The sequence below is a fragment of the Lotus japonicus genome, chromosome 1, assembly GCF_012489685.1.
Source record: "Lotus japonicus ecotype B-129 chromosome 1, LjGifu_v1.2".
Taxonomy (NCBI): Eukaryota; Viridiplantae; Streptophyta; class Magnoliopsida; order Fabales; family Fabaceae; genus Lotus; species Lotus japonicus.
The window spans coordinates 112264189-112291938 of record NC_080041.1 but is presented as its reverse complement, the minus strand read 5'-3'; the positions used below and the strand labels follow the sequence as shown (position 1 = coordinate 112291938).

The 27750-nt window shown below is 39.7% G+C and overlaps 3 protein-coding genes across 4 annotated transcripts; all 3 read right to left on the bottom strand.

Annotated features, from left to right (window-relative positions):
- Window positions 1-516: 516 nt before the first annotated feature.
- On the bottom strand, window positions 517-4277 carry LOC130729316 (RINT1-like protein MAG2). 2 transcript variants are annotated; one of them, XM_057581025.1, is made up of 4 exons: window positions 3851-4277; window positions 3663-3770; window positions 2808-2911; window positions 517-2721 (listed from the first exon to the last, which is right to left on the bottom strand). In XM_057581025.1, exons 1-4 carry the CDS (start codon window positions 4140-4142, stop codon window positions 802-804), a joined length of 2424 nt encoding a protein of 807 aa, XP_057437008.1. In that variant the 5' UTR covers window positions 4143-4277; the 3' UTR covers window positions 517-801. The 2 variants fall into 2 exon arrangements, with proteins under 2 accessions (XP_057437008.1, XP_057437009.1); XM_057581026.1 differs by having other exon boundaries at window positions 3663-3758.
- Window positions 4278-5437: 1160 nt separating this feature from the next.
- LOC130729315 (putative kinase-like protein TMKL1) lies at window positions 5438-8826 on the bottom strand. Its single transcript, XM_057581024.1, has 2 exons — window positions 7243-8826; window positions 5438-6255 (listed from the first exon to the last, which is right to left on the bottom strand). Exons 1-2 carry the CDS (start codon window positions 8651-8653, stop codon window positions 5612-5614), a joined length of 2055 nt encoding a protein of 684 aa, XP_057437007.1. The 5' UTR covers window positions 8654-8826; the 3' UTR covers window positions 5438-5611.
- Window positions 8827-16331: 7505 nt separating this feature from the next.
- On the bottom strand, window positions 16332-19598 carry LOC130729314 (uncharacterized). The gene is made up of 4 exons (XM_057581023.1): window positions 19279-19598; window positions 19118-19179; window positions 18880-18984; window positions 16332-16651 (listed from the first exon to the last, which is right to left on the bottom strand). The coding sequence occupies exons 1-4, from the start codon at window positions 19505-19507 to the stop codon at window positions 16511-16513; spliced, it is 537 nt and encodes a 178-aa protein (XP_057437006.1). The 5' UTR covers window positions 19508-19598; the 3' UTR covers window positions 16332-16510.
- Window positions 19599-27750: the final 8152 nt, after the last annotated feature.

Genomic DNA, 27750 nt, shown 5'->3' with positions numbered 1-27750 from the left:
TTTTTGGCCAGGAATGCCGCCTCATACGCCGGTTTGGTGTGGATTGAGGAGGTACCGCCTGAAGTCGATGCTTTTGTAACCGCAGACCTTTTGGTTTCTATGCCCCCTATTTAATTGATAACAGGTTCTTTTCAAAAAAAAAAAAAAAACCATGGTTAGTGAGCTTGTCTAAATCACCATAATTAAATATGAGGTCAAATCTTCCAAGCGACATGTCAAAAGCGATATGTCTAAAGATTACTGGACCACCTAATACTAGTATATGATTCGTTGAAACCAATGATAGTCATATAGTGATATTAGGTTGGTGCAAGAGATCTAAAATTCCCTCTAAAACAGGGGCGTGAGCAGAACTCTCACAAATAAGCATTCCAAAAATTCTCAGTAACATGAGCGACCTCAAACTTCCATGAACATTTCAATGACGACATCAATAAAGGAGAATGAATGGCCACCAAAACGCTTGTTGCTAGAGAATGGCCATCATTCATTTAGTAGGTGAGCTCTTAAGCTGAGTTAGGCAAAGTCCTTGTTCATTTCAAATTCAAATACCAGTGTAAAAATGACAATGAAGTACACGAATAGCAATCTCGCCCCAGATCTGAGGTATGTTGTATCTAAGGCAATGACTGAGAATATTCAAATCGAAAAAAGAAAAAAAGTACTATTGCAACTTTAAAAAATTGAATTAGTTCAGCTGGACTACAGTCATGTACACCAAGAAACACCCCTTATAAAAATGTTCACTCCTGTCCCTATGCCATTTTTGCTGTGCATGTGCAAAAGAGTAAGCAAAAAGCCTCAAGTTGTGAATACTCTACTCTTCAGAACCTTTTCTGCTTCAGTTAAACTCAAGTGTCTGATCCCATTCTCCTTCAACCATCTCGTCCCCCCTGCCATACACTCTTGCACTCTGTTTTCGTCAATTTTCAACAACTTGAGACCTTCACTTGTTTTTGGGAAAAAACCTTCTGGCCTCAAACACCATGACCCAAATACCCCAAATAAAACATCTAAGTCACTACTAAATCTTTCAACACCACCATTATGAAATTTTACATTGCTTATAAGAATACCGTTAAAAATTAATCGATCAATCCCTGCTGCCAAACTTCTCCAAACCCCAACAAAATCTTTACTATTTAGACCTACTTCTACAACCGACATCTTACCTTGCAGGTAATCCAAGGCCTCTATCAGTGTCTTTGACACCGCCCATCCTTCTTCACCCTTTTGCCACTGCCTTTTATTCTTCACATATTCTCGAGATCGAGCATCAAATCCTCTCAAAATAACTACAGATATCTTTTCAACCCACTCAGTTCTGAACTCTTCTATCTTTTTTATCTCTTCATCAAAGATAACTCTCCTGGAACTCTCTGGCGACCCTTCATCTGTATTAGCATTACTTGACAATTCCGGTTTATCATCCTCATCCATCCCCATCTCCATCTCCAGGAAAAAGACATCCTCGGACCATTCCTTCAAAACTGATTCAAAGTAATGTGCAGCATTGATGGAAATTGCAACTTTAGTTACAGCATCATCATCAGTCAAGGCAGTCAATCCTTCAGCTTCTTGGCAGCGGATAAGTATGGAATCAAAAAACTTTCTTATAATAGGCACACCTACTAATCTGAGAAATTTTGACCTCAAAGTAATGCTAGGCAATGAACGACAACGATCAACAACAGATGCTAGCTGGTGAAGAAAGGCACTGGAAATAAGAGGAGACTTGTGATCATCAGTACATGACGAAAGAACTACAACTTCAACTTTCCTTCTCCAAGTATTCTCATTTTCAATGTCTGGTTTCAACTTATCTAGGGCATCAGCTAGCTCTATTTTTGCCCATTGATCAAGCCACTCAGGACAATCACAAAATACGGATAGAGAAGAAATTCTCTGCAAGATATCATCATCATCAAAGGATAGCGAAATCCCAGAACACTCTACCAAAGACTTAATCCTTTTGTCAAAAGCTATCATCAAGTCAATGAGATGCAGCCATGATATTCTAGCAGATGACTGAATGTCTGTCACACTTTCCTCATCTAGTTGATTAATGTAACTAGGGAAAATTTCTTTTGCCAGGTATGTGGATAAAGAGGATACCATTGCTGATATCCATTCTTCTCTGCAACTATAGCCAACTAGATTTGCTTCATCGACCAATGGTTGCAACATTTCATCCATAGAGTCCACATAATCCCTTGTGATCTTATATACAAGAGTAAAAATGAATTCTGGTTTATCAACCCATTTTGAGAAATGTCGCTGCGAAGCCAATGTCAAGGGATTCACAAGCTCTTCAATTACCCAAAGTGGTTGTCGTAGAGCAACTTCCCTGTGATGGCCCTTAAGTTGCCTACATTTCCTTTGCCTTTGCAACTCCTGTAGGTGGCACAAAGCAAGAAAATTTTCAGTGTACTTGAGTTTAAGATTCGCTTGCATGCTCATTAGAGGATTCAAGACTTGGTTCCCAATCCTTGCATCTGAGTGCGAGGAGGTTAAAGAAGAAAGAGGTGGGGGCCATCCAAGCGAAGCAAGAAGTGCACGATGATCAGCAACTGCATGGGGTCTTAACATGGCCAGAGCTCGGTCTACTCTATGATCAACCGCTGATACAAGATGCTTCCATTGATGGTGTGTCTTTGTAATCGAAGTTAATATTTCTTCAGTCTTCTTAAGCGTTTTAGTAGCAGCAACCAAACGCACTTCCTGCAACATTTGAGGATATGTTATTCAATATAGTAATTCCACAGTTCACCAATAACATCTACTTCATATCATGAAAGTGTGCTCACTTCTGAATTTTGGTTAGAAGAATGCTTCCTTAGGTTTTTGTTCATGGCATTAGACACAGCATCCTCAATATCACCAACCAAAGTATCAAGTTTCAATGCTGTCTCTGGAAGATACACAAAGGAGTTTTAAGAAACAAACAACATTGACTAAAAGGCAATACCCTAGGAATCAAAGTTTAGGCATTCTGATAATCATCACTAAAAAGCAAGTTTTTCCTTGATAAACACAACAAACACATATCATAAGAAGTATTGAAACATATTCCAAGAAAAACATCATCTCCCATCCTTCCCATAATGTTCTTTAAGTTAAAAATATAAGTATCAACTATCAAGCTTTAGTTCTGTCCCTGGAATAACAACACCAACAGAAACGGCAATGCTATGAAATCATACACCAAAGGCAATAACCATCGTGGAGAAAGCTTAATATTTTTTGATAATCACAACAAACCCATACAAAAAAGGTCACATAAACATAAATATTTAAACAAAAACATCACCATGCAATTGTTGTCAAAATGTTCTTTGATTTGCACAATTCAAAAACATCATCTTGCATTCTTCCCACTATGTTCTTCAATTCTGCACTGAAAGCATGCAGTCTATAGCTGCATCTGGCAGACACTGCAATGGATTCTTAAGAAACTAACTCCATTTACCACAAGAAAAGTTAACATTTAAGAATCAAATATGTTTTCGCACAAAAAATAAAAAGAATCAAATCTCCTGACAATTACAACAACCAGTATCATAGCACAATAAAACACAATCACTTCAACAAAAATATGATCTCAAAATTCTGCATACAATGTTCATCCATCCACACAATTTAAAAAACCATTTCAAACGAACCTGCATAAACACGAACAGTCTCCAACCTAGCCACTTCCTTTGCCAAAGTCGCAAGTTCCTCTCTGAAACCCTTCCCTTCATTGCCATCTCCTTCACCTGTTCCTCCCTCTTCACTCAACGAAATCAAAACATCTCTCAAAATTCAAACACCAAAACAAAAAATCATTGAATCGAGACGCGAACCGAACCTGGCACAACGCTGGAGGAGCAAGTGGAGGAGATGGCGTTCAATCCAGCAGTGACGTCGCCGAAGAGCCTGTGAATTTCACCGGAGAAGGAGGCGTACGCGGCGAGACCCGTTCCAAGTCGCAGAGTCAACTTGGCCAGAGCCCGATCCAACTCGGAGCACTGAGTTTGGAGCTCGGCGACGAAAGTGGTAGCCCCGGCGAGGGTGGTTTTGGTGTGGAATTTGCCGTCGAGGAAGGAGCGTGCGGAGTGTGAGAGGTTAGAGGGTGGTGGTAGAGTTTGGAGCCACTCCATCGTCGAAATTCGAGTTCCGAAGATCTCGAAGGTTCCTCGCCGCCGTAAGTGGAGGTTGCCGATATCGGATTCCGATGAGCCTCAGTCGATGAACCTTTTGACGGACGTTAATTGGTTTTGGGTAGATCCAATTCAAGCCCCAATTTGATATTTTTATTAGGCTTCGATTTTTTTAGTCTATGGGCCAATGTTGGATTTAATTCCAGAAAAAAAAAACAAAATCTGAGTTTTTAATTGCTGAAATTGAAAATAATCAAAATATATATTGTTCACTATTTTTTTGTCTTTGTGGCTAAATTTTGTTTATGTGGCTCTCTTACACAACTGAGTGTGGTTTAAACTTTGCACATGAGTAGCACATGACTCATTTCTTCTTCTATCTTCCTTCGTCCCTCGAAATGACAATCTTCCCTCAGATTCAAGAGTGTAGATTGGAAGATGTTCTTTATTAGATGAGCAGCTGGAATAGATATGATCATCAATGGTGGTCATTCTGATCTTCCTTCTAACTTGCTTTTGATGATTGTCTTTCGCATTTGATCTATGCTCAATCATCATCAGAGCAGCTTCATTTGAACTTTATTGAATACTAATGTGGAGGTTTACCTGACCTTGAATTCCATATTCAAAGATAGTTCTTCTTCTTCTTCAGTCTTCTCGTATGATTTTTTCTTCAATAGATAGATCTTCAATTACCCGCACGTAGCGACTTATGACTTCAACATCATGTATGTTATTCTTTCAGAATCATATTGGCTTCGTCATGGCTTTCAGCTTGAACCATCTTTCTTTAGTATAGCGTGGTTGCTTGAAAGATGTTCAGTATCAGACTTTCTTAATATATGAATGAAGGCAATTTTGGATTAAGACATCTTCTTTAGAAGTTGATCCTTCAGCAAAAAAATTCATGTGACCTTCAGAGGAGGAGTAACTCTTTAGCATGTGGCTTTTCAATCATCTTGTAAGGTGATATTTTGTTAACATTCAGAATCATACTTCCTTGCTTCAATTTCCTTTAGCACGATAACTTATTATCTTCATTCGAATGTGAAGTCTTCATGCATTCTTCTATAGTTCCTTTCTTCAGTAGTTGCTTCGTCCAGCAACATAGTCTTCATGTAGCAACTTCTCTTATTTTGAATGACTTTCTAATCTTCATTTGACGTGTAGTAGTTGGAGATTTCTTCTTTAGCATAGTTGATTTGGCATAAGAATCTTGGATATAACTGATCTTCAAGTTGAGTGCATTCGTATGATCTCCTCCAATATCACATTATATACTATAAAATAGTGACTAAAAGTGTAATTAAGTCTTGATTTCAAAAGCACCATTGTTACAGGGTAAAAAAAAATTACAACATGCTCTAGATCATTATGCACTTACCCTTTCAGGTTCATATGAGAAATAGGAAAACATAAACAAAGTAAAATCCCACAGTTCGATTAAACATGTTGAATGAATCCAAAGCTCAAAATGGGGTGACACTTCCACTTCTTGTCTCTGTAGGGCTGTACAGAGCAGACCTGTTCCTTGGTCTATTCTCCTCCAACTGCCTCACAACTTCCTCCATGCTGGGCCTAACAGATGCCACTGGTGCACAACACCCCATTGCCAGCTTCAGTGCCTGCACCAACCCATCTTCCATTGGACTTCTTATCCCTTTCAAGATCTCCACATCAAACACTTCCATTGTTGTCTCCTCCAACACTGCCACTTTCACCATTGAAGGCAAATCTACAACCATGGCGCCATTTCTTCCATTCTTCCCTGGCTTCTTCCCAATCAGGATTTCCAGCAGTAGTATGCCGAAGGCGTAAACGTCCGTCCTGGAGTTGCATTTCTTCATTTTTTGAAGCTCGGGAGCCTTGTACCCGTCTGTCTTCGCAACCACCACCATCTCGTCAGCTACGGATGGAATCATCAGCTTGTCGAGGCCGAAATCAGTGAGCCTGGCAATAAAGAAGTCATCCACAAGCACATTCTTGGATCTTACATTTGCATGTGTGACAGGAACATCGAGCCCTGTATGAAGATAAGCTAGCCCTCTTGCTATCCCCAACGCAATCTTGTGTCGCCTAGCCCAGTTCAGCACTGGCTTTCCTTGTTTAGTTTCTGTAGAAAATTAAAATCACAGCATTATGGTCAATGGCAAACAACAGTCACATTTTTCAAAAGCCAAAAAACTATTCAAGTTCACTTTGATCAAATTTCATTTTCATTTCAACCCTGTCTGGTCTGAAGAAAATGAAACACACAACATCTTGATATGATCAGTTATAACATAATGGTCACCATCTAGGTAGGCCTCACAAAGAGCCTGTTTGGATGCAAACTGAAGAGCACTTATAGGAGCTTATCCAATGCTTTTTGTAGTAGATAAACTTCAATAAGTGCTATTTAGCCCGTATCCACGGGATGAAATACTCATATATAAGAGCATTTATAGAAGCTTTCCAGTGTTTTTTCTAGCAATTAGTATTTCAGGACTTTAGAAAAAAAAACTGTCATTGAATTAGACTGGATAAACCCGCACTCCCATCCCCGGTGTATTTGCATATGATCTTGCCCTTGCATAGTTATTGTTTTTGTAAAGGGAAGATCAAGAATGGCATGTGGCGGATACTGCAAAATGGAAGATGTAGAAGAGGAGAAAGCCTGTTTCCTATAAGGCTATAAATCCTTAAATCAGATATCAATATCATCATTGTTCAGGGATCTGAGCAGCAAAGTATAAGAGTCTGTTTGTTTTTCAGTTACAAAACCATAAACTGAATTTAACATACTTAGGAAGAGACATGTGTTGGGGTTCACTTAGGTTGAAGTGCCTCAGAAAGAGGGAATGGCAAAAAACAAAGGTGCTCTGAGTTCTATTCTAGTTTTATTTTGAAGGGTTACAGGAATTTTCAGTTTGGAGGAATCTTAATCAAATTACACACTAACACTCTACAGAAAGAGTATCATTATGAATTTATGATCACACACTTAAATGGTTTAAAAGAAATTGCAGTTGCAGTGCAATTTTAAACTCCATCTATGCAAGATTGTGATTGAAAAATAAAGGGATTACTAAAAGGAAATGCATTAGGAGAGGATACAAACCATGTAAAAGATCATGAAGGCTTCTGAGAGGCAGATAGTCATAAATAAGTAGCTTCTCCCCTCTCTTTCCCTGATAGAAAGCTCTCAAAGGAATCAAATTCTCATGGCGAATTTTCCCCAATTGCTTTATGACTGACAAGCATGAAGTCCTATCCTTGCAGCTACCTTCCCTCAATAACCTCAAAGCAATGGTGTTTCCATCAGCAAGTTTTGCCTTATAAGCTGTCCCATAACATGTCTTCTCCATAACTTGCCCAGTTGCATTCAACACATCCTCTAATGTCAAATTCTCACCTCCAGGGAACAACATAAGCTTCCCCTCACCGGCTCCGCCGCCCCCGCCAGCTCCATGTTCTTCATCCTCCTCCTCTTCATCATTCAATTCATCTTCACTCTCTCCACTTCCCTTCCTCTTCTTGTTCTGCATATACCCAATCAGCAAAGAAGCAAAAACCACAGCTCCAGTCATCAGACTGATAACAATACCAGCAACAGCACCAGAACTCAGTCCAGAGTTACTAGTACAGCTTTTCAAAGGTGGTCCACACAAGTCAGGGCTATTCCCTTCAAAAGCATCAACCCCAAATTTGGATTCTCCCAAAAAAGGCAAAACCCCACTAAAGTTATTGTGTGAAAGATTCAACTTTTCAAGCTTTAGCCCAACCAAGCTTTGAGGAATTGTACCTGTAAACATGTTACCCCCCAGGTCAAGCTGTTTTAGACCACCAAACTTGGTGATGAACTCAGGAAAATTCCCAGAAAACTTGTTGCTACCCAAATCAAGAAACTGCAAATTCTTGCAAGTAGAAGAGTCAGGCAATGCTGGTCCAGAAACAGAGCCAGAGAGTGAGTTCCCATGGAGTCTAATTGAAACAAGCCTCTGACACAAGTTCCAGATAGAAGGGGGAAGAGATCCAGTGAGCAAGTTGTCACTGAAATCAATGTCAGAGAGGGAGGTGCTGTAACCAAGCTCAAGAGGGATTGTTCCTGTCAATGAATTGATGTTGAGATAGAGACTCTGAAGCAGAGGGAACTGACCAAGCTCTCTGGGGAGTGAACCAGTGAGATTTGCAGATGGGAGCTGAAGAGAGAGCAAGTGCACAGAAGGGTCCTTGTGAAGTGAAAGATTGGTCCATTGTGGTGAAGACAAGTCACTGCATGAGAGAGGAGAGCCATTGGAGAAAACCCACTTGAGCCCTCTCCACTGGCAAAGTGGAATAGAGGAGTTCCACGAAGACAAAACGAGGTTTTCTGCGTTGCCTTGCAGTGAAGCTCTGATTTTACTCAAGAGAAGACCAACCTCAGAGGAAGAAGACAACACGGCCTTTGTGGAGGTGGTACTACTAGCTTTGCAGAAGTAAATGAAGAAGAAGAAGAAGAAGAAGAAGAAGAAAAGCTTTGGAACCGCCATGAAAGTAGAAGAGCAAAGAAAAAGAGAGAGAGAAAGTGAGTGAGTGGAGTGGTGGTGTGAGGGTAGTGAGAAGTTCAAAGTTCAAAGAGTGAGGCTCGCTTTTCTGGAAAAAAGCTGAGACAGTGTTGACTATGAGTGTAGTGTACCTTTGTAACCAGTAAGGTCTCAGACAGTGTCTTGCACTCTAGGATTTCAACGGTTCTGATTCGGTGCTACACTAATCCGACAAGTCATGCACATTAAGATTTTGTTTACTACTCCTATGATGATTATGGTACCGTTTGGGAAAAACAGAGTTTAATTAAGTGTTTATGATCATAAGAGCATTTCCAATGCTAGTTCTTATTTCTTAGTTCTTAGCACTATTCATATGGGCCCGTATTGCCACATGTGTTTAAGCAACTTTCAAGTAATTTTGCTCCAACCATGAGTTCTTAGTTCTTAGTTCTTACTACTATTCATTTGGTCCCACCAACCACATTATTTATATTTTTTTTTCCATAAAGTAATAAAACAAAACTCATAAAGTAATAAAGTAATTTGGATGAAAGAGAAATAATTAATATTTTAAGCTAAGAACTCAAAAAGCAAAACATCTTATATAAGAACTGAGTTCTTATTTTTAAGAACTAAGAAGTCCATGTCAGCACCTCCAATGGTAAAGTTCTTAGTTCTTAGTTCTTAACTCCAAAATAAGAACTAAGAACCTTGCATTGGAGATGCTCTAAGCGCTCATAAAATAAACGCTTATTCATAAGTTACTTTAAAAAATTTATTGAAATAAATTGAGACCCTGTTTAGAAGAGCTTATCTAATAGCATAAGCGCTTGCGTAAGTGTTGGACAGAACTTATGCAAATAACTTATAGCTTACTATAAGCTGTCTTATGGCCTACCATAAGCTGTTTTGACCTTATTTTCATAAGCTACTCATGATAGCTTATGAAAAAAAAAATTATGCTTATATACAGCTTATTTTCAATTTATTTTAATAAATTTTTAAAAATAGCTTATAAATAAGTGTTTATGTCATAAGCGCTTATGGTGGCTTATGACCATAAGCGTTTAATTAAGTTTTTTTTCCAAACAGGCCTGAAAATAAGTTATATATAAACATAAGTTGTTTTTCATAAGCTATCATGAATAGCTTATGAAAATAAACTCAAAATAGTTTATGGTAGGTCATAAACTGTTTGTATAAGCTTTGACAAATATTATTATAAGCGCTTATGCTATCATATAAGCTCAAGGTGGTGAAAACACTAGCTTAATTTTAGTCTGTTTTCACTATGAGATTTCTCGACATGTAACAAAACACTAGCTTAATTACTTGATTAAAGATGAAACTCGGTTAAGTTGAATGAGACTGAAATGTGTACACACCCACAGAAGCTAAAATAGTTAACGAATCTTTCCTTGACAATTCTTAAGTTCTTGAAAAATGATGTTTTGGACAATTGAGATGATATTGAATGATTATTTCCTCTTTTGCTTTTATTTATTTGTGACTGCACGCTTACTTTTGTAAAATGGCCTACCAGTTTTAATATTGCACTTTGCACTCTTTGAGAAAGAAAGGTAAGGTTTTCAATGCTGGACGCGGCTCTCTCTTCCTCGTCCTTGTGTGGCACGGCACCACCACCGTTATTGTGTGACACCACCACCGTTCTTCTCTAATCACACCATACACGTGCCAACATTGGTTTCTGCGGATCTTGATCAATGATTTCACGAGTTGAGAGTGTGTATTGAGGACTATGCAGATGATATGCAGCTAGAGGCATAGTGCGGTCCCACCTGATAGTGGGTTGGAGACTAGGAGTAGAATGTAAAAGAAAATAAGACATAATGATGCGATCATTAATTAAGAATTAAGATACATTTTTTTTGTGACCACAAAATATCTTTCATGAGTTAATATTGTAGATAGTTGAACTTCTTAAATATATTCAGTTTAGAGTTTGTTTTTTGAACGTTGTGTATAGAAAAACATTTATCGGAAAAAATTTACTCACTTAATGTAATTTCTAACATTTAAGGAATTAGTCTTAAGACCGTCGGCTGCCAGGAATATTTTGAAAAACAATAATGAGAAGTAGACTTAAATCAGAATATTTTGATGAAAGTAGTTTAAGGAGTTTTATTTTACTAAGATAATTTAGTCTCATTATTTTATTTAAATTTTAAATTTTGATGTTAAGTATATTTTTACATATAATTTTTTAGGGTCAAACGTTGTCCCTAAGCTCATAGCTTCCCTTCTCTGTCGCCCTCGCCTTCTTGCCTTATCGCCCTTGTTTGCAGGTTTGACTAATAACTTCCAGTCTTGGCGTGATGTCACTATACCTAAACCCTATTTTTTCGCAATAAATTAAACAAATTGTGGAAGTGTGAAATTCAAATCCATTCACAGATTAGGTATACATTTGCTTGCTGTCTGTCTGGCGTATCAGTTACGCTTTTTTCACGCTAACGCTCTTTTCAACGCGTGCTCAAGCCAATCGACACGCCCTTCTTGTCACGTCGTATCCCTTCAAAACCGATCACATCAATGTTTGCGTCTTTCCAAGAACTCTCATCATTAGCCCTAAATGCTTTGTTGGGCTCAAGTGAGTGTTGAGAGATTTTTCTACATCGATACCACTTTTAAAATCCTCAAGACTCAATTGCAGTATAGCATAGGGTTTTGTCGTATCCGCAGGGAATTGGTAATACTATGTCGTTCAATAGTTTTAGTAACTTAAGTAATGGGGTTTCATAAGATTTTGAGAGGATTTTTGTAACAAACTGAAAATAAAAACAAAGAAAACAAATATAGAAAACAACAGGGTAGAGAAACTGTTGGGATTGGATTTCATTGATAAGAACTTATGTATCCTATAGATTCAAACACATATCATGCATATGATTCATCAAACCTAACTCTATCTCTAGCAGTTAGGACTATTAGGTGATTAACTCTATTTCAGACTCAAAACGATATAACTCTCGCTCTCACGTCGAATCAAACAATATGTTCTAGGTGCGCAAACTAAAACATAACATGAAGATCAAGAGAAAATCACTGAATCATAAGCAAAGGAACATGATAGTATATAAACTGAATCAAATAGAATACAAAGAGATTTATCAACTACAAACATGGAAAAGAAACGAGAAGAACCGAAGACTCTGCGATGTCTCGTCGTCGAATCCGGCACCCAAGCCTCCTCTCCAAGTGCTCCTAGCTTTCTCCCCTGTTCCTAAGGTTAGGAAGTGAAGAGAAATGAAGAAAAGATGGAAAAATTCGAACTCCTGGTCCTGTTCTGTTTTTGGCCATTTATAGACTTTCTGGAGCCTTAGTTTCGCTCGAGCGAGTAGCTTTCTTCATGTGTGGGTTTCCTGCACCGCCACAACTCGCTTGAGCGAAATATCATCTCGCTTGAGCGAGATCTTCCCTGGAACTTTGGCTTGAGCGAATTTTCTTTGAGCCCTTTTGTTTCTTTTCTTTAATGGAATCTTCATGGATTCTCTTTAACATCCATGCTACATCAAAAATAGGGATTAGACTCTGAATCTAACATAAAATCTATAATAAATCTAAGTATTTACTAAACTACACAGTTGAGGGTTAAATTAATATGAATTACACACTTTTATCATAGATAAGTGCTCAAAATAATATGGAAAACTAGGTAAATTTGGGACTTATCAGTGAGTGGGTGCCCGTGACTTACACTTGCACCCCTTTCACCTTCTTAAGACACTTTCTCTTCCTCTGACCAGCTTTCAAACCCTTTTTCTTAGCCACCTATAAATACTAGTTTCCTTCCTTTGATTCAACTCTTTACTGCCCTCAGCCTCAAAAGTGCATATTCCTCTATCTCCGTCTTCCCTGCCACCGCGTTGGACTCCTTAATTCTTCATCTTTCAGGCCTCTTGTCTCGGTTCACCACCTTTCTTCGCCTCTTTTCTTTACTTCCAGTTAATCCTTGTTCTAATCTTTCTTTCTTTTGTTGTTTTTCAGTTCACTTCATCGTAATTTTTGCCTAAGTCACATTTTTACCGTCGACCCTGCCCTTCATCGCCAAAACCTTAGAAATCGAAGACTTTGAAACAACCCTCCAAGAAAAAGATATGGTAGCGATTGTTAATGAAGCCACCAGTGTCCTCCTTCACGTGACTAGCTTTTTCACCTTATAAGCTTCGGCCCAAGAGTCCATACAAAACTATGCTCACCATCTGGTAGTCCCTACTTAGTCGTTATATACTAAGTCATTCACCCGCCCTCTAGGTGCCACATCATCCTGACGGTCTGGTCCAGCAAACACGCACCATGGGCGAAACCCCTATTATGACCTAGTCCAATTCTATTATAATGCTTGACCCTTGAGTTTGATTAATTTTGAGCGCAAATCACAGTCAGTTACTTTTTAGGGTTAAATATGTTTTTGTTCCTCGTAGAATTGTGAATTCTTTAATTTGGCCCCCTTTATTGTTTTTTTCGTAATTTTGGTCTTCTAAAATAATAAATTATTGATTTTGGTTCTTCTATTCATTTATTGTGACATTTTGTGGCTGTTCAAACTACTACTAACACAATTTCTGGTTGTCTAATAACCATCACTAATGCACAAAATCAACCACAAAATGTGTTAATAGCGGTTGAAACCACCACAAAATGCCACAAAAATGAATAGATGAACAAAAATAAATAATTTGCTATCTTAAGAGGATCAAAATTAATAAAAAAAAACTAAAGTGGAACTCAATTAAAATTAATAATTTGCTATTTTAGGTTCGAAAAAATACTTTATCCTGAATTCTAAAGGGGCACAAAGCCTCAACGAACAGAGAATAAGAAATTGATGAACCTTCAACGTTTTGTTTACGGTGGGAAAAATATAAGGCTTTTTTGATAAATAGAGAGAAAGAGGTTAAGAAAAGACTAAATTTAGTTGGTTGTTTGGTGTGATAAAAAACTAAAATAAAGAAGAATGAATGATGTAGATAATATATATATTAGAAAAAGAAAAATTGATTTTTTATCACATGATATTTTTATCGAATATATATAAACATTTGCGGACAGTTAATATACTCCATTTTATAAGTTAGGACAAATTAGTTAAAAAAATTAATCACATCTGCATTCCATTTCTTCGCATTTTGGGCATGGCTACAAGTGCCTGAATTAGCCTTGCATGTGCCAAGTCTCTTTTTGCTACAGTAAGTTGAATCAAATGATGGTGAGTCCCTCATTTCTTGCAAGATCTCTCTTCGACATTCTTGCTCTCTTTCCAAAGTCACTTAAACCAAATGAAATATAAGAAAATCTAGCAGAATATATAATCTTTCAAAGATACAGATTAGTTTTTTTTTTTAAAAACTAAATACATTTTTCTCATTTTTTACTTGACTGATAAGCTAATTAATTTATTTCAATGGAAGTTATGCCTTTCCGTAAAAAAAAAAACGGCTTAATTGCATTTTTGGTCCCCTAACTATTGCCTTCTTGCAAAAATCGTACCCAAACTTCAAAATTAGCAAAAAAGGTCCTCCAACTATACATGTTGTTGCACTTTTGGTCTGTCGTTTGCCTTCCGTGAGAAAACTAACGTGAGAAGCTGATGTGGCTCCCTCACACGTGTCTCACGTGACTTTCTTCAAAGAGCTTGATGACTGGACAAGTCACATGCTTCTCACGTGACTCTGAAAGGCTCCAACGGTCATCCCCCTCCTCCATCGTCTTCTTCACCATGGAACCCTTTTAGAGTCACGTGAGAAGCATGTGACTTGTCTAGTCATCAAGCTCTCTGAAGAAAGTCACGTGAGACACGTGTGAGGGAGCCACATCAGCTTCTCACGTTAGTTTTCTCACGGAAGGCAAACAACAGACCAAAAGTGCAACGACATGTATAGTTGGAGGACGTTTTTTTGCTAATTTTGAAGTTTGGGTACGATTTTTGCAAGAAGGCAATAGTTGGGGGACCAAAAGTGCAATTAAGCAAAAAAAAACTCTATTTCTCATTTAATTTTAGTTTTAATTCTTTTTGAAACAGAGTTTCAATTCATTCACACTTATCTTTTCTTCCATCTCATTTGTAATTATTTTCTCTTTCTTATTTTTTTTAAAGTCTCTCTTATTTTTTCTATCGCATGAGATATTATATGTTTTATTTTCAGTTTTTCTTGCTATGAGAGTGTGGGAGTAATGTGAAACAAAACTTAATATTAATTATAATATATGATTGCAGGAATATAATGAAAAATTCAAATGATCATATACTTGACATAACACTACTACAATAAATTAGGGAATTTCTTTTAATGTCGTTTCTACTCATTTTCTCATCACTCAATTTTGTCATATTTATAAGTGTAAGAATCAATTACATATCGCATTTACCTTATAGCTTATAAGTGCACTACACTAATTTTACATTCCACATATTAAAAGTGCGGAAGATTGTAAGATGAATATTTATGAGGATGACATTAAAATCAAATCCCAATAAATTATAATGGATGTCTGAATTGGGGAAAAAAAAATATGTTGGTTTTTAAATTTGAATCACGTACTGGTTTTTTTTTTATACATTGAATCAAATAACATGATATCTACTTTATCCTATAAAGTACTTCCTTAAAACCGCATAATCATAGTTACATTGTAATATCAAACATCTAATAGTCTTTTCAGCATATATTTTTTAAATTCCAAATGATACTGCTTTCATCTTTATAAGCATGTCAAAGAACAGTGAGGTCTTCAGAGTTCAGACCTCTCCAACTGATATTTAGGAATTATGAAAAATCCACACTGGCAGCAGTGAATAGACAGCAGTAAACGTTGTTTGGGACGGTGGAAAGTGGAAACATACTTTTTAATTGTACAGAACATGGAAAGAAACATATTGATTTTGATAATTCAATTTCTTTCTCTTTACTTTAGCTTTACTCATATAAATAATCTATAAATTTTCAAGTTCAGAGCCACAGATTAAATCCAATATTAATAATTAGTCATATCGAGTAGAGGAATTCTTTTTCTTTCTTTTATTATTCACTGCAACATTTTTCACTTGCAGCAATAATTCAAATTGTACAGAAAGTACCAAAACTCATATTACACTTCTAAACTATGAATTGAAGTGTTGGATATGTGAGTTTACCTATTGTTTTGACAACACTTAAACGTATTCTATAGTAACAAGCTCGATAATTGTTACCTATAGTTTGAGAAAAGGCAACTTCAGCATAAGCTTTCGCAACACTTTAAAGTTGTTACAATTTTAAAGTATTGGTATTGAATAGAGGTTTGAGGAGTTGGCAACGGTCAACTAGTGAAATATTACAAGTTTTGTATGGGAATTTTGTTGATAGGGGAGGGGTTATATATTATTGAAAATTTTAAAAATTATAATAAGAGTTAGGCCTAATTGCACATTTGGTCCCCCACTTTTACGTTTCACACAATTTTGGTCCCTAATAAAATTTAATTGCATTTTGGTACCCAACAAAAGCCTCCGTGTGCAAAAATAGTTTTCCGTCCAATTTCGCCCACAACTTAAACGGTTTCTGGAAAAATAAATTAATAAAATATTCAAAACCCAAAAATCTATCATCTTCATCTTCCTCCCCATGTTCTTCGCCACTAACCGCTACAGCATGGCCGAACGGTTACCGGCGTTTAATGGTTACCAAAGTTTACCGAATTGTAGCTATTTAAAAAGCTAAACTTTGATTACAGAAAAGGGAAACAACATTTGCACAAGTGATGGCAATTCCATTCTATCAAATTCCTTCTTTCTCTATTATGTCTCATAGGATCAGAACTTTACATTTAACAAATTGGTGGTTCAGATAACTTACTCAGCTACTTGTATTTATCCATTATCTTTCTAGCTTCTTCCACAGGATCGTCCACAGGAGGGGAGGTAGTTCCTCCATTCCCGCTAGGTTCTTCTTGATCTTTATTGAATGCGAGGTATGCGAAGTATGCCAGTCCTACAATGGCCTATCAACAACAAAAAATTTACTTGTATTAACCATAGAAGATAGCATTAAAGCTTAAAGCTAAGAGCACTCATCATTGGGATACATTCAGTTATTTTTCTTTTTTTGTATTTGATGATAATACATTCAACTTTTGAGAAAAAAAATTAACCCAATCAGGGGAAGGGATGTTCCCATTTCTTTGCACAAAGTTCCCTAAAAAATAACTTGCCATGGTGAGTACCTGATTGCCAAAAACCGCTGTTGGTTAAAAGACAAGGACATTATTATTAATGCCATCCCCACACATCTAAATACCATCCCCATTGAATTCCAAGGAGAAAATGCATACCGCGTTTTAAAGAAACAGCACTTTGAAGTGCTGTACACATAGAACGGTATTAAGAAGTGTGGGGTGAGGTGGTATTAATAACAATGCGCAAAAGACAATATATGAACTTGTGAAATCAACAGACGAGAACTATGCTCTTAACCAAAATGGTGAATGATGGTGTACTGATTACCACATTTCTTCATAGAAGACAATTCAAGAAATTTTGTTAAGTGAAAAGAAATTTTTCCCCCTTAAACACCTTGTTTAAGTTGTTCTAGTTTTAAGTAAGAACTCATCATTTTTAGCTAAAAGGAAACTAAAATAGTAATTAAATGAACATAGGTACCAGGTAAAATATGTCACTATATCAGAAGTTCTGCATCATGAATGATCTTATATAGGGCTCAGAAAATGGCTATACTATACATGCATGTTAATACGCATCAAAGAATATATCTATACAGTCTATTATATAGACTTATATAGAGTAAATTCCACAAAATTCTCAAGCATTGGACATAATACACGGACCTTCACTCATCATCTTCCTCAGCGAATGGCTTTTGAAGTTGATTGGAATAAAATATTCTTAGATGCAGAAAGAAACTAAAACTAATGATATTTAGATGAGAAAGTTAAGCAAAGGGAAAATTTCATGATCTCATTCATTAATAAATCCTCATGTAATGATTTAGTGATACTGATTCGAAAAATCAAACTATCTTGTTTCATTGATAATATGTACAATTATACGCTGAAATACAAAATTCAGTTCTATGCCATATATCCAATAGGACCATGCTGATAGGTTTTAGAGAGAAAGTAGAAGAATAAGAGAGAAGAGAAGAGAGAAAGGAAGAGATAGAGAGAACCGAAAATAACAGTCCGTATATTCATGGCAAAGCATTGAGCCATTTGGTGGTCTATTACAGAATGAAGTAACTAACTATGTCACTCGTTCAGTTATTGACAACTAACAGTTGCAATTAACTACATATCCTCACTAACTAGCTCAATTAGAACTAACTAACTCAATACAATGTGCATCACATACTTCCTGAGGTTTATCCTTCAAGACTCAGACAAATGCTTTAGATGTGGCAGAGCTATGCTCTAATAATAGGAGTCTATTTTTCTGGGAATTCAAACCAGGACTAAAATATGCAAATTCAACCCCAAAGTTTCAAAAGAGACAGAGAGAACTGTGGTAACCAGCATAAGAAAACGTTAAGCAATGGGGACCATTACAAAACACACACTTAAGTTTAGGCATTTATGTCGGATATTGCAACATTTTTTGGACATATCTTCATTCAAAATTCTGCTTGAGGATATAATACCTAATTTACCCATTATGCTGGGCATGTATAGTTGTATACAAATCCTGCACAGGACGAGACGCTATTGCTCGAAACATGCGAGCTTTAAAAGTCTCTATATGTCATTTTAACAGGAAAAATATCTAACAGTATGAAACTGCACATGCGACTTCATTGGGTTTAACGGGTTCTCAATTTAAACCTTTTTCCAATAATTATATACAGCTACCTGTGCAGTTTGACAATTAGAAGGTATCACCTGAGATGTGAACATAATCATCTTAAAAGATGGATATGGGAGTCTTGCCCTAAACGATTAGACTATTAAAACTCAACTTCGGCACAGTTAGATCATGGAGTTGACAGTTTGACATAGAACTTAGAATTTCTCAATGTCAACACACTCTTTATCACCCCCCCCCCCTCTCTTCCTCCTCTCAATATTGAAGTAGCAGTAATGAACAAAAAGAACCTTCACCATAATCCAAGAGTATATGGCAATTAATTTCATACGAAGAATTTGCCTTTGTAATATATAACTTTAAGACAGTAATCCTGAAATTTAATTTGATAAAAGAAGTAAGATGGATGACTTACCAATACAAAGAAAACTGTGGAGAGGAGAGACTTGAGTACAAAAAGCGTAACACTCAAAGCCGCAATAGTTACTGAAATCCTTGCTATTGGTCTTGGTACAGAATTCTAGCATCAGGGTACAGAAGAAAGAAAAGAGAAATAAGGAATAATGTATTATAGAATCTGTAATAAATTTGAAGATAACAGATAGATAGATCAAATGAAATGGTTATTTAATGTTTAAAAGGGCAATTCCTACAGGAACCAGATTTGTGCCTGCATCAACTCCATCTCTACCAACTCTCCATGCATTCTGCAGAACTATCTCATAATCATAGAGATAGTTGAAATGAAAACAACAGTTAGGTTAACCACAAATTGGCAAAGAAAATAAAGCATGTGTATTAACTTAGGTCTAACCTTTAAGAAAATTCGACTGTGCTGCAAAAACTACAAAACTAGAGCGAGGTTTCTGGCTTCTGGAAATTCTGAAGTGAGTGTTTGGGAGGAAAGCTTGTTTGTTTAACTTCAAGAGAGAATTGAATGAAGAAAACTGATGATGAATGAGAGGCACAGTTCGATTTTCGCTGCAATTTGGAAAGCAAGAGGGAAGGGAGCTAAAGCTATGAACAGAAACAGAAGCAAACATTTTTTTTCTCGAAGAGGTGAACAAAGGTTTTGGTTGGGTCAATGGAACATGGTAGAAGAGTGATTTTGCAACGTGAAAACCAAATGGACCTGAGTAGTGCACAAGTGCCTTTCTTCTCAGCCTCACAAAGGGGAATTTGGTTTGGCACCCCACCTATTGAGTTTCGCACCTCACTTTATTAAAAACGGGAATTTAAATTCCGATTTTAATACGAAAAAAACGGAAATTAAAAAACCGTTATGTATTTTAGCATATGTGGCACATTTTCAACCGTTCATTGCATATAAAAAACAAATCGGAATTTTAAATTCCGTTTTGAAAACGGAAATTAAATTTCCGTATTGAATACATGGGGTGCCAAACCCAATAGGTGGGGTGCCAAACCCAAATCCCCTCACAAAGCTGAGCTCCCGCTTCTCAGGCCCATAAGTTGGGGCTTGTAGCCCGAGCATTTTTTTAGTTATGGATAGATTAAGATTTCCTTAATTGACAAACCTCTCTCTTTTAGGGTTTTAGTTCTGCTAGGGTTTTACCCTTGAGGGCTTTCACACTAAGAAAAGTCTTCTTCCAGATCTGCTGGACTACCTTTCCTCATGTGGAATCACCTAGAGGTCAAGCCTCTCCCTCAAGGCATCTGCCACGATCTTCAACAATGGATCTGCCCCATGAGTCAGCATCAAACATCCCGGATCTCGACGGCTCTACCATTAATCTGGTTCCTGTACAGGGGAACAACAAGGAGCTAGCTAACCGAACATTGCTGGGAAGAATCCTCACAAACAAGCCCCTGAACAAACAAGCAATGAAGCAAGTGATTAGTAAGGCCTGGGAAGGACTTGCAGTACCCCATATTGGTGACTTGGGAGTCAACACTTTCATTTTTACCTTCCCTGATGAGCTCTCTGTGGAAAACATTATGAAGGAGAGCCTGTGGAATGTAATGGGCTTTCTCCTAAGTTTGCAATATTGGACACCAGAGATCTCCCTCCATGAAATCCGGTACCACATGGCCCCGTTCTGGATCCAGCTACACGGGATCCCGCTGGAATATATGAGCTCGGAGAATGTACTGAACATCGCGGCTCAGGTAGGCGAACCTCTGGAAGTGGAAGACCCAAAAGTAGACGGAGTACTACTTCGCTCTTTCTACCGTATTCGTGTCCTCATCAACACCACAAAGCCTCTCCCAACAGGGTTCTGGGTTCCCCGCCAGCGCCTTCCAAAAACCTGGGTCTCTATTAAGTTTGAAAAACTCCAAGGTTACTGTTTCAAGTGTGGTGTCCTAGGCCACGAACAGTCTACCTGTAAAGCCCCTAAAGCTCTCTCTGCTGTCAACCCAAGGCTCCCACGCTACACACAAGCTCTAAGCACCTCTCCGGCAAGATCTCTGACTAGTTTATCCCCCAATACCCAACAAAGGAGAAGCTCAGAAACGTCTCACGATGAAGGTCAACCAAGGTCAAAGGATGCAGCAAGTGATGAGTTACTCAACTGGAAGACTAAACTAGGCCCCAAACACAAGGACTTCATCTTTACTGGGGGAAGCCAAATGGAAGATAATCCTCTAAAGGATGTTGAGAGAGCTCAAGGAGTGGAGCCTTCTGAAGACGATAGACTGAAGCAGCCCACAGCTCCAAGAGCTCAGCCTGAACCTGCCCAGGTCACTGGAAAAACAGACGTGCCCTGTGCCCCCCAGGAGGGATCTTCGAGTAATGTGGGTCACCAAAGTGTGGGTAACCAAGGCTCCCCCACCGCGGATGAAGAATTGCTGAACAGGTACAAAGCTCTACATTCCTACTGGTCTGGATTATCTGAAGGGGACAGAATACGAGTCTCTCTTAAGTCCCAGATAGTTGATGAAGAGCTGGGAGCCTACGGGAGACGCATAAAGGCTGCTGAACTGGCCCGTCTACATGCCGCCTGGAAGAAGCAAACAACATCACAGCCCCCGGGCAAGCACAATGCCCCCCTGGATTTGAAGCTCGAAGGGCCTACTTCGTTGAATTTCCTCCAGATGAGGAGGACCCCATCCCCAACTCCAAGGACATAGAGCAAGTAACCCAACTCAGTGAAGAACTGGAACAGTCCCTCAACCTGAAAAGGACAAGAGCCAGTTATGCGTTGATGGAAAATGAATGGGGGGCAGAAGAATCCTTTAAGCAGAAAAAGAAAGCTAGACCAATGTTACCTGGAAGCCCTACTATGAATAATGAGGGTCAGAAGGACAACCTTCACCCACACTTGTCTGCGATGGCTGAGGAGGCGGGCCTTACCACGCCCCCCAGGTCCCCATGAATGTCCTGAGTTGGAACTGTCGCGGTGTGGCGGCCACCGCGACAGGCAGGGAGCTTAGAAACCTTACCTCTAAGCATAAGCCGGCCATCATCTTCCTCATGGAGACCCGAGCCAAGAGGGAGAAAATGAACACTCTAAAAACCAAGTTAGGCTATGATTTCCTCCACACTGTTGAGCCAAGAGGGCTATCGGGCGGCCTGGCACTGCTGTGGAAGGAAGATACAGATATTCAAGTTCTGGAATACTCACCCAACTACATTCACACCAATGTCTCTACTAGAACCTCCACTTCCAACTGGGATTGCACGTTTGTGTATGGGGATCCTTCCCCCCAAAGAAGAAGACTCCTTTGGCCGCGCATTGCTAACCTCCATTATCGTGACCTGCCATGGTGCCTAATTGGCGACTTTAACGAGATTCTCTTCCCCCATGAGAAGGACGGGGTGCGCCCACAACTCCCCTCCATCATTCAGAGGTTCAGGAACTTTCTCCATCACTCAGAGCTGATGGACCTTGCGATTAAGGGCTGTAAGTACACTTGGCAGAGTAACCCGAGAGAAGGCTTTGTTACTCGAGAACGCATAGACCGTGTGGCTGCTAACTGGCATTGGAGAAGCTTATTCCCTAATGCGAGGGCTGTGGCAATCCCGTCGATCAGCTCTGATCACACACCTCTACTCTTCAAGCCTTCCCCCCGCTCTTCTAGTGGAGTCCAATTCAAGTTCGAGCACTTCTGGAATGACCATGCTCAATGTCCAGAAGTCGTGGCCAAAGGCTGGGAAAACCAGACGGTAGAGGAAGATCCCTGGATAGACATGCACAAGCGAATCAGAGGGGCAAAGAGAGAGTTACAAATCTGGCAGAAAAAAACATTCAAAAAAGCAGATCAAGAGATAGCCAAATTAAAATTTAAGCTCCAGCAGATACAAGCTAGACCCCACCGATTCATCAATTGGGATGAGGTGCGAGATCTGAAGAAGAGAATTAATGACTTATGGGATCAAGAGGAGAAATTCTGGGGATCCCGCTCTAGGCTGAGATGGGCCCAATATGGTGACCGCAACTCAAGATTCTTCCATGCTTCAACAGTCCAAAGGCGGAACAGAAACAGGATAGAAAGAGTGAAAGGAAAACAAGGAGAATGGCTCGAGGAACAAACCAGTGTAGCTGAAGCCTTCGTGGACCATTACAAGGAAATTTTCACTTCGCAGAATCCTCAGAGAATTGTAGAATGTCTTGAGGAATTCCCCTGCAAAGTAACAACAGAGTTAAATGAGGCACTTAACATGGAGGTAACAGATATTGAAATCACAGAAGCTGTAAACATCCTGGGGGGAATGAAAGCCCCTGGCCCAGATGGGCTGAGTGGTATCTTCTTCAAATCCCACTGGTCCACTATTAAGGATCCCATTTGCACTGCCATAAAAGATTTCTTTGCTACAGGCAACCTCTCCTCTGAAATCAATGAGACCATCGTTGCTCTTGTTCCCAAAGTTGCAAACCCGGAGGAAGTCTCCCAATTCCGCCCAATCAGCTGCTGTAATTTTCTCTTCAAAGTAATCTCTCGAGTCATTGTGACAAGACTCAAAGGCCATCTGGACAAGATCATCTCACCCAACCAAAGTGCTTTCGTGGGAGGTAGAGCCATTCAAGACAACATTATGGTGGCTCAAGAAATTTTCCATGGCTTACTGCATCGGGGACAGGATCTAAAGGACTATCTCGCCATCAAACTGGATATGAGTAAAGCGTACGACCGCCTGGAGTGGAACTTCTTGGAGAGCTCCCTTATGGCCTATGGCTTCAACAGCACCTGGATAAACAGAGTCATGAGATTAGTGAAGGGGGCATCATATAAACTGAAAATAAATGGTTTCCTCACTCGCAAAATTACTCCGGAGAGAGGATTAAGACAGGGGGACCCTCTATCCCCCTATCTCTTTGTCCTAGCCTCTGATGTCCTCTCCTTTATGCTCTCCAATGCTTGCCGCAAGGGAGAAATTGAGGGCCTTAAACTTACTACTGGAGCTCCCACCATGACTCACCTCTTCTTCGCAGATGATTCACTTCTATTTGCTCGAGCTACAACTCAGGAACTAACAAAAATTATGCAAATTCTAAACCTCTACTCCACTGCCTCGGGGCAACGCATTAACCTTGGCAAATCTGGTATTGTCTGCTGCAAACATACACAAAACCACATCAAGAAGGAACTTTCTAGGCTGATGAACATGCCCGTTTGGGATGATCCTGGGAAATACCTTGGCCTACCTGCTGTTTGGGGCAGGAACAAATGCAACTCGCTCGGTTGGATTAGGGACCGAGTGAAGGAGAAAATAGACGGTTGGAAAGGAGCTGTCCTCAATCAGGCAGGAAAAGAGGTGCTTATAAAGGCGGTTATCCAAGCGATCCCGACTTATGCCATGGCCATTGTGAGCTTCCCCAAAACTTTATGCTCTTCCTTGAATTCCTTAGTGGCGGCCTTCTGGTGGAGAAGTCAAGGCAAAGAACGGGGTATTCACTGGAAGAGTTGGGAAAAATCAGAGAGCAAGAGCAAGGGGGAATCGGGTTCAGAGACTTCAAGAGCCAGAACTTAGCATGCTTAGCCAAGCAAGCGTGGAGAGTTATGACCAACCCCACTACCCTCTGGGTAAAGGTACTGAAAGCATTATACTTCCCAAACCATAACTTCCTTAATGCTCCGCTAGGCAACAAACCTTCCTGGATGTGGAAGAGCCTGATAGAGGGACGTGATTTCTTCAAGAAGCACAGCCAATGGGCCGTGGGCAGTGGCCGGGCAATCAATGTCTGGACTGATCTGTGGCTAAGTTCAGGGGAAAGACTCACCAAGGCCCCACATCACCAAGATTTACTTGTCCATGACCTACTCATTCCCTCGGGTGGCGTTTGGAACGAACCCCTAATTTCTCAGCTTTTCCCTCCAGCTTCTGCACTACAGATCTTGAATACCCCTCTAAGCCTCTTGGGAGCAGATGATGTGATTTTTTGGCCTCATGAGGTTACAGGCCACTACTCGATCAAATCAGGTTATGAGGTGGCAAAAGCAGCCCTGGAACAAACCACTGCCACAACTACAAGCTCCACTGTGATCCCGGAAGACTTGTGGACCTGGATTTGGTCATGCAAAGTGCCCCAAAAAATTAGAATGTTTTTGTGGAAAATATGCCATAATGCACTGCCAGTAAAAGACAATTTACACAAGCGGAAAATAGCTACCTGTGATCGCTGCCCCATTTGTAAAGACGCCCCAGAGACAATTGAACATGTCTTCCTCCTCTGCCCCTGGACGCGGGCAGTCTGGTTCGGTTCACCCCTTCAATGGTCAATACCAATAATTGGCCTCCCAGCTATGAGCGTGTGGCTCCTGGATAAGCTAAGGCTCCTCAAACAGGTCTCCCGGGACTTTGATAAGGATTTCGCCGCACTGGCTTGTACCCTCTGGTGTATTTGGAAGGGCAGAAATAATGCTACCTTCAACTTGATTTCTCCAAGTCCTTCCTTTACCTTGGAACAAACCAAGAGAACCCTGGATGTTGCCTCCCAAGCACACCCTGCCATAGAGCCCCAAATCCGACCTCCCCAGCTGAGATCATGCAGATCTCATGTTTGGACCCCCCCTCCACCAGAGGTGCTCAAGGTTAATGTTGATGCGAGCTGGACCAACGCTCAATCCCCCTCTGCAATTGGCATCATCATCAGAGACAACTATGCTTCCCTCCTAGCAGGCTCCCACCGCAGGCTCTCCTCTCCTTCCCCTCTTGTCTCTGAAGCCTTTGCAATCAGGGAGGGACTTGTTCTAGCTTGCAATTTAGGCTGCCAAAGAATCATCTTGGAGTCAGACAACCTCCAACTTGTTCAAGCATGTAGATCTGGAGACCTGTTAGGAGCAGCAAGTGCAATACTCCAAGATGTAAAGCTCCTCGTTGAGAATTTCACTCTGTGCAGCTTCAACTGGGCTAATAGGGAGAAGAACAATTCAGCGCATCACGTGGCAAAGCTCTGCTCACGGGAGGAGCTCCCCCATGACTGGATCTTCAACCCTCCGTCTACCCTTCGTCGAGCCCTTGTAGAAGATGCGAAAGCTGCAGTGGGACTCTATGGATTCCCCGGTCGATCTACCTCCTTCTCTTAGTGCCCTGGGGCAGTTGGACCTTGGGGACCCTTCTAGGTGTTTTCGGTTGCCTCTTCCCTCTTGAGCAGTTTCTTTTAACCCTAATTTAGGTAAAGGAAAGCTGGGACCTCTCCTTTAGTCTGACCCCACCTCCTTAAAGCATGTTGTGCTTTTTCTTATGCTTAATTGTATTCTGGGAATGACTTTGTACCACTCTGGGCTAGGCCCATTCTCTTTTCAATGAAACATTTCCATTGACCAAAAAAAAGATTAAGATTTCCTTACTTAATCAATTTTTTTTTGAAACCTTACTTAATCAATTTAAAACTTAGAGAAATAATAAACACGTATTTTCCATTTAGGATCTGTCAAAAATAAAATGGATATGTGTCATTGACGAAGTTCTACGTAGGATGGTGACAAAGCTAAAATCATGTGATGTCATGTAACATAGCTTCGTCTGACCTTATTTCAAATAAGTTTTTTTAGAGATAAAAAACTAGCATAGTAAAGATTTTATAAGAACCAATTTCAATTCACATACATTTGTCTAAATGACATATGAGAAAGTTTGGGCATCATTCAATCACATTGAAAATAAGTGAATTGAAATTTCTATATTTTATTTATAAAAAATATGATTGGTTAATTGAGTTGTGGGTTTAACCCACATAAGTCATTTAGACAACCTCAATAAAGATACTAAAAACATATGGCTATTTGAAAAAATGATGAACCAAACTCAAATATAGATTATTTATTACATGAAATAAAACTATTGATCGGGGGGCGACCAAACTACCCTTGAAGCCGGGGGTAGGAAGAAGGTGAGGGGCACGACGAAGCTGGGACGGTTGGAGAAGGTCTCGGGAGGGGCTCCTGCAAGAGACTCCATTGCCAAAGTAAGTAGGGGAATGAGAGTGAGTGAGTGAAGAGGTGGAGAAATGAGTTACCTACTAAGGGGGGACACCCCCCTTATATACTTGCCTTGGAGCTAGGGTTGAGCCACGCATTGTCATGCATGCCCTGTGCGCGGGTGGCTCCCAGCCGTTCGATCCTCTGTCATTCCTGCGGCGCCAGTAAGATCTCACGGTCCAGGATTCCCCGTGTGGTAGGTTCAGTCCCTAGCTTTCTAGGGTGGTTGAGGGAAGTCAACTCCTAGGTCCTGGGTCCCACCGTTGCCCTTTGTGGGAGTGTGGGGCCGGACCTAGGTATTTCCCAAGTTCCCAGAACAGTAGTCCCCCAGCTCTGGCCCAATGATTCAGTGGGGCATGAGCTTAAGGGTGATCTTCCCACCCGATCTCCCTACACCTTGTGATGTGGGCCTATGGGTGGACAGTTGGTGGTTTCGACTCCGACCAGCGGTTTGCGCGCTCCTCCCCTCCCCTTCCTTCTGGTCTAGACCAGGCCATAGAAATAGGGACGATAGAGTTAGGAGACGACTTCCTTTAGGTTCGATCCCGTTTTAGGGCGGTGCCGTTGTGGAGCTTGAGCAACGAGATTGGGCCGACCGTCCTCAGGGGACAGTCGGTTTTAGAGGCTCCCAGAACAACTATATTTTACAATTTTTTATATATATGAATAAATTTCTCAATATTCCATTGGCTTATACACCAATAACTTTGTAGATTACATTTCAAAAAAAAATCCTTTGTAGATTAACTACGCAGTAATCCATGCGATGCATGGTTGTTTTTTTTTAAATCAAAACTATAATGTATCATATTATACAATATTAAGATTTCCTTTTGTAACAAAAAAAAATTTATACAATTTAAGATTTCCTCTTGTAACAAATTTTTTTTATACAATATTA